This window comes from Lactuca virosa, chromosome 7, assembly GCF_052849685.1.
Source record: "Lactuca virosa cultivar CGN04683 chromosome 7, Lactuca_virosa_CGN04683_v6, whole genome shotgun sequence".
NCBI classification, from domain to species: domain Eukaryota; kingdom Viridiplantae; phylum Streptophyta; class Magnoliopsida; order Asterales; family Asteraceae; genus Lactuca; species Lactuca virosa.
The window spans coordinates 279,163,081-279,169,788 of NC_136432.1; the positions used below are offsets into that span (position 1 = coordinate 279,163,081).

A 6,708-nucleotide genomic window follows, 5' to 3' on the forward strand; every position below is an offset into this window, starting at 1 on the left:
ATGTTTATATTTTTTTGTGGTCATGGAACAAATCTACGGAAAAACATGAAATTAGTTCTTAAATGATTTGAGTAGTGGCTATTATCATATAAATCATGGTTTCTGACTTTCTGTATATTTGAAAGTTGTGTGTTGCAAAATGTATTATCAAGAAAAGACCAATTGTATGTGTGTGTCTAAAGAACCTATTGCAATATTTCTAACTGCCACAACATTTCAAGCCTCATATGAGCTGCGAATACCAGGAAATGACAGGATTTTGAAAAAACTTCACTTTAAAACCAAATAATAAATAAATGGAATGTCCATTGTTTATATATAATTTGTTATTTATATTGTATTGTTATCGATATCATATGTTTTATTTTCAACCATAGGAATTTAATATATCTTCAACTCACAATTTTATTATGATTTAGTCGAAATTTCTATAAGTTAATACCATTACTTTTTATGTGATAACCCGGACCACCAAAATAATAAAAGCTGTTTGAATTTATTAAACTCATTTACAAACTTTTTTCAAATTTTAATATAAATAAAGCTATAATATTTTACTTTTTAATAACTAACAACTAACTTCTAAAAAAAATTATTTGCACCCGTCGTTTGGCACGGATAAACGGCTAGTATATATATATATATATATATATATATATGAAATTATGAATTTTTTTCAATTAAATACGACTAAGGAAATGGAGGGAAGAAAAGAAATTCAAAAAGCCAAATTTCAAGAGCATATTTGGAATCAACATAAATTGCTTCAATAGTCCCTATTGTATTTCATAAAAACAATCCAACCCTACACTAATATTTATGTGCTTTTATTTATTTATTTTTTTTTTTTTAAAATCACGTGCTATATTTTGTTACCATGTTAAAAGGGTAATGATACATCGAACATCTTCATCTTCATTTCCATATTCTTATTATTAGAAAAATATACAGGATCTAAAGACCCACAAAATAATGTCTTAATTTTTATTTTCTTCAAATTCAATTTTCATTTCACATCAATTTAACCAATGAATTTATCTAACCTTGTGATTATCATACGCAAAATTAAAGATTTTCCAGATCTTTCAATCTCGCACTTGCGCAAGACTCATATTAGACTGATATAGATAGACATTGAGATAAACATTATAACATATATCTGCCTTACATATTTTCTTTCTATTCAATTATCCTACTACTACTTTGAATCTCATTAGTTAAAGTGTTAGCCTCACATATTTAACTATGCAAGAAATGTGATAAAAATATAAGAACAAAATTTATCGAAAGTCTATGTTATTGATAAAGAAAAAAAACCAATGTTATAGGTGCCAATAACATGGAAAACATGGAATCTTCAAAATCTTAATTATAGCTTTTTGTGCATTTTCGGTTGAAATAAACATTCTCTTCATATTATTTTCTCAAACATGGAAGCAATTTAAATCATTTTTTTTGTCTTAATATGATATAGTTTAATCGGGTAAACTCTATGGTAAATTATTTTAAGTTTGTTAAGCTTTATCAAAATAATTTTAAAACATCATTTGTCCATAAAACTTTATATATGAAACATCTAATAGAAAAGTATTAGACGTTAGACCTATTTATTATTGTTGTTTATACTGATTTATGGTTGAAATAAAATAATGAACAAAAATATTTCTCACAAACGCTTGAAAACTTAGTTTAATGACAATGCTTGTTTATAAAGTAACGTGCGTAGCAAATTTCATAACAAGATTAACATTAACGGCGGATCATTTTGCTTATAGGGTTTCCACTTAGAACCAGAACATGAAAAATCAAATAGTCATCGGACTGAAACTGTACACTGATATCTAGTTGGAGGACCATTTCTGTTAATTATTCATAGTATATTCTCCATAGTTTTGTCCGAAGTAGTTGTTGGGCATCTTTCAACGGCGACCTAATTCAATTCGTACCAGAATATGCACAGGCTGCTGTCAATATTCTACAGCGATTAGGTCGTATTCAAATCATCGATAGAGAAAATCAGAGAAATTCTTTTTAGGGTTTTGATCGGATAGTTGATGTCGGAGAACGGCAGCACAGTTAGTACAGCAAGCGGGCCGGATTTTAACCTACCAAATGAAATACTGTCGGTGATCCCCACGGATCCCTATGACCAGTTAGATCTTGCTCGGAAGATCACTTCAATGGCGCTTGCATCTCGCGTTTCTAAACTGGAATCGGAGGCAGGGCGGCTGAGGAATAAGTTGAGCGAGAAAGACCGTGTTATAATGGAACTCGAAGATAAAGTCTCCGAACTTCAGCAAACATGTCATAACGTTCAGTTGCGGTTGCAGATTACGCTTGAAGATAATGTACTTTTGTTTTTAGATTAATACTCCTATCGGTTGCTTTTTTAAGTTTCGTGTAATTTTGTTCGGAGTTGTGGTTGACATTTTGTTTCTGTTTAATGAACGAAGTCGAAGCTTGCGGAGGAGAGAGATTCGTTGGCTATGGCTACTAAGAAATTAGGGCGCGATTTAGCTAAGGTTTGAAATTTGCTTTCTCTTCCCTTTTACTATCTATAATGGTAATTTTTCATTTCCACTACAATGTAATTTCGTATCCCAATTACCTAATTTTCTATCGAATACGATTTTTTGAACAATTAGTTAGTTGGAAACTAAATATCCTTGCCTAGAACAATGTCTGAATATCTTCATGAATGCGAATGTTCAGCAATGGAGTTCAATTTTGATATGACAGTGGAATTTTGTGATGGTGTTTTGTGTTTATGCTAAATCACATTTTTATACTTATGAAATTTTAGTTATGTATCTGTTTCTTCTAGTGTTATTTGTATTCATTTACTGGTTTTATACTGCATCAATAAATGATTAAATGTTACAGAAAACTTAATTGCAGTAATTATTCATAGATGATGAAACATTGCACTCTTTTTCATGAATATTTATTGCTCTCATGTAGACTTCTACATTAGCTACTACATTATATATCTCATTAACACCTTTTATCTGTTTAAACATACCCATACTGCCATACATATGTTCTTCCTCATAATAAGTTGATCAAGTCTTGATGTCTCATTAGTACCTTTCATTTGTTCTTTCTCCATTTCTCGTTGATTTATCTGTTTGAATGAATCAAAATGAATGTTTAATGGTTTATGTGACATCCACCATTGACACCAGTGTAAGAGCTTATAGAAACTCCAAACCCTAAGTCCCAAGAATCTTCTTTTTGTAAAAAGGATATTAAATTTCAATTTTCTTTGACAGCTGGAGACATTCAAGCGACAGTTAATGCAGTCATTGAACGACAATGATTCAACTGTAAGATTCTTCTACCATCTTTTTTTTTTCATGTGCTTAGTTATGTTGACCTTATTTGACACTAAACTCTGGTTTCTGCTAAACCAACCTTTTAATAATTTGTATCATCAGAAAACAAGTGTGGATATAGGCACCTATGACCAATCGGCCCCTAGAGCTTATCCATCTAAAGAGGAGACAAATGGCTATAGAAAGCACCACTCTTTTAGTGGCTCTATAGACGGTGGAAACATCCCTGATGATGGTACAGAAATTATTTTTATTTTGGACCAAATGACCATTTTACCCTTACAGCATGACTTAATGGGTTAAACCAAAAAACCTGAGTTAATGTATCAAGACACTAACCCTCACCTATTTGTCATTTTTCACTCCCAACTCAATGTAAGGGTAAAATGGTCATTTGGTCTCATCCAGACGATTTATTCAGTCTTGTAAAGAAACAAACAGACCTTATGTATAAGACACTTTGTTGAAACAAACATCATTGCCCAATCAGCCACTTAATGGGAAAAGAAAGAAACAGCCTCTTTGTAATTTGTATAGTGTAATACCAATTGACATATATGCCCTTGCATTTACAGCCTCGAAACTTACTGGTCAAAGATTTTCTGTGACACCATATATGAGCTCACGTGTAACTCCAACTGAAACTCCAAAGACAATTTCTGCAAGTGTGTCTCCTCGAAGGTATTCTGCTTCTGGTGCCACATCACCAACAAAAATTCAATATGAAGGGCGTGGTGGTACCATGTCATCATGGTACTCATCAAGCCAACAATCTTCAGCTGGAAACTCTCCTCCTCGTGGGCCCCCATTACCAGGTTTAAAAGGAATTATTTTTTTTTATCTTAATGAAATTAAATAATTCCCACATATGTTGATTTATGTATATCTATCTTACATGACTTTGTTTTTTGAAGGCCGTGCCCCTAAGATTGATGGAAAGGAGGTCTTTCGTCAAGCAAGGTGAGTAGAAAATTATTAAAAATCGTCCTTGATAAGCTTTACAGGGGTATTTTCGTCTTTTACACTGACAGAGATTGAGAGCGAGTCCTTGTCCTACCTCTTTTGGTGGGACTAAAGATTTCTATTTTTGTCTCGTTGACATCTGTCATGTCATGTCATGGTCAGTCCAATGCATGTCAGATGCAGTCCAACCTGTTGAGTCACAGTCGTGTCCTTGTTCCATCTTTTTTGATGGGACAAAATATTGTACTTTTTGTCTCATTGATGTCAGTCCCTGTGTCACCTTTTTTGATAATTTTGACCAGTTGACTTTAGTTTCAGTTCTCTGGTCCAATGCATGCAAAACACAATACAGTCTGTTCTGTCATGTATTGTCCTGCATGAGAAACAAGACCGTGAGATATTTTTCATGTGGCAATTCACTAACAAACGGTGAATATCTCTATGCAGGAGTCGACTATCTTATGAGCAATTCAGTGCTTTCTTAGCAAACATAAAGGAGTTGAATGCTCAAAAGCAATCTCGCGAGGTGAGTAAAAAAGAGAAAGTAAAAAACTAATTCTATTTCCAAATTAATTGACCTCTTTTTCCAAAAGTACCCTTTACATTCCACTTTGTCTTTTCAGGAGACTTTAAGGAAAGCAGAAGAAATATTTGGGATTGATAATAAAGATCTTTATCTATCATTTCAAGGTCTACTAAATCGCAACAAACAATAAAAATATTATTCGACATATATGTATTGTTAAATAAGCTTGACATTTTTGCCTATATATATGCTTATGCATAAGGTAAGAAAAACATTTTGTGTGTATATTCATGCATCATTATTATCTTGTCTTTTTCTTTTTTTTCTTTTAGTCGTATGCATAATAATATCTGATATTTTTACCCAAAAAGAGATGCTAAGTTATCCCTCATCACTCGTATATTGTGAGCCCCATCTAATTTTGACGACTTTTTTTTTTAAAATATTAAGATCTGATGAGATATTCTCTGAGTTACAATCTTTGAACTGATCGTGTTGCTTCAAATGGAATAAATGTATTTTAATGCATTTTAGAAAAATATATATTGTTTTCCAAAGCAACTTGTTTTTTGTTTTTTTTGTTTTTGTTTTACTTTTACTGTTTATTGCATAGTAATTTTCCATCATCTATCATTCTATCCAATTCGTCTTCTGTTTTTTCATCTCTTCGAATCTTTGTTGATTATATTTATAACTGTGGTTAGAATATCCCTAGAATTAACTTAATTAGTGTATAGAAGAAGGAATTAGAAAAAGGGGATTAGGATTTAAAGTGGAATAAAGGTGAAAAAGTCCCAAGTATGATTGGTGTACGATAGGGGTGTGCACCAAACCGCACAAACCGCATAAACCGCCTGCACCGCACCACACCGCACCGCATAATGCGGTTTAGAACTTTTGCGGTGCAGTTTGCGGTTTGTTATATCGTTAAACCACACTATGTGGTGTGGTTTGCGGTTTTCAAATACAAAGTTGAGGTTTAAACCACACCGCATATATATATATATATATATATATATATATATATATATATATATATATATATATATATATATATATATATATAAGAAAGTGTATTGTTTCATCACTAGGATTAATAAAATAGTAATAGTTTTCTAATTAGAAGTTCGTAACAGTTAGAATGTTGGTATGGATAAAAATGGATATGCTAATTAGCCTAAAATTAGTGAATATAGTCATACAATAGGAATTAATTAACAAACGTATTATAGCAAACAACTTGTTTTTGAGTTTTTTTGCAAAACATTTCTAGTTTCTAGTTTTATATCTCAAAAGATCAAAAGATTTTTTAGTTTTTCAAAAGTTATAAAATGTAGCAACTCATCAAACCGCAAAACCGCACTTAAACTGTACAAATCGCCCGCATCAAACCGCACCGCATCAAACCGCACCGCATAACGCGGTTTTTAACTTCTGCGGTGCGGTTTGTGGTTTCAAAAAAACTCAAACCGCATATGCGGTGCGGTTTGTGATTTTGACTTTAAACTGCACCAAACCGCACCGCGCACACCCCTAGTGTACGATATGTATATGACTAACAATGATTCTTAGCTAGTGCTTTGTTAACATTATATAATAGATAAAATTACAAATTTAGCCAAATACATTAATTACTGTGGAAAATAGCAAAAAAAAAAAAAATCCAAATTACAAAAATAGCCCTTAAAATCGCAGATGGATTAAACCCATCTGCGATTTTGCCTTTCCATCTGCGATTTTTCCTTTCCATCTGTGATTTTGTGAAGTTCATCCGCGATTTCGTGGGATCTAGTATAAAAAAGTTTTTTTTCTTCATTTTTCACTCTCTTTCTTGGAGAAACTCTCTCTCTCTCTCTCTCTCTCTCTACGATTTCCTTAGAGCTA

General features: G+C 32.2%; 1 protein-coding gene across 1 annotated transcript; it reads left to right on the forward strand.

The window, feature by feature from the left end:
* Window positions 1-1,907: 1,907 nt before the first annotated feature.
* Window positions 1,908-5,194, forward strand: LOC145127048 (uncharacterized protein At4g15545-like). The gene is made up of 8 exons (XM_079062300.1): window positions 1,908-2,348; window positions 2,454-2,522; window positions 3,273-3,326; window positions 3,438-3,570; window positions 3,911-4,150; window positions 4,250-4,295; window positions 4,746-4,824; window positions 4,922-5,194. The coding sequence occupies exons 1-8, from the start codon at window positions 2,055-2,057 to the stop codon at window positions 5,012-5,014; spliced, it is 1,008 nt and encodes a 335-aa protein (XP_078918426.1). The 5' UTR covers window positions 1,908-2,054; the 3' UTR covers window positions 5,015-5,194.
* Window positions 5,195-6,708: the final 1,514 nt, after the last annotated feature.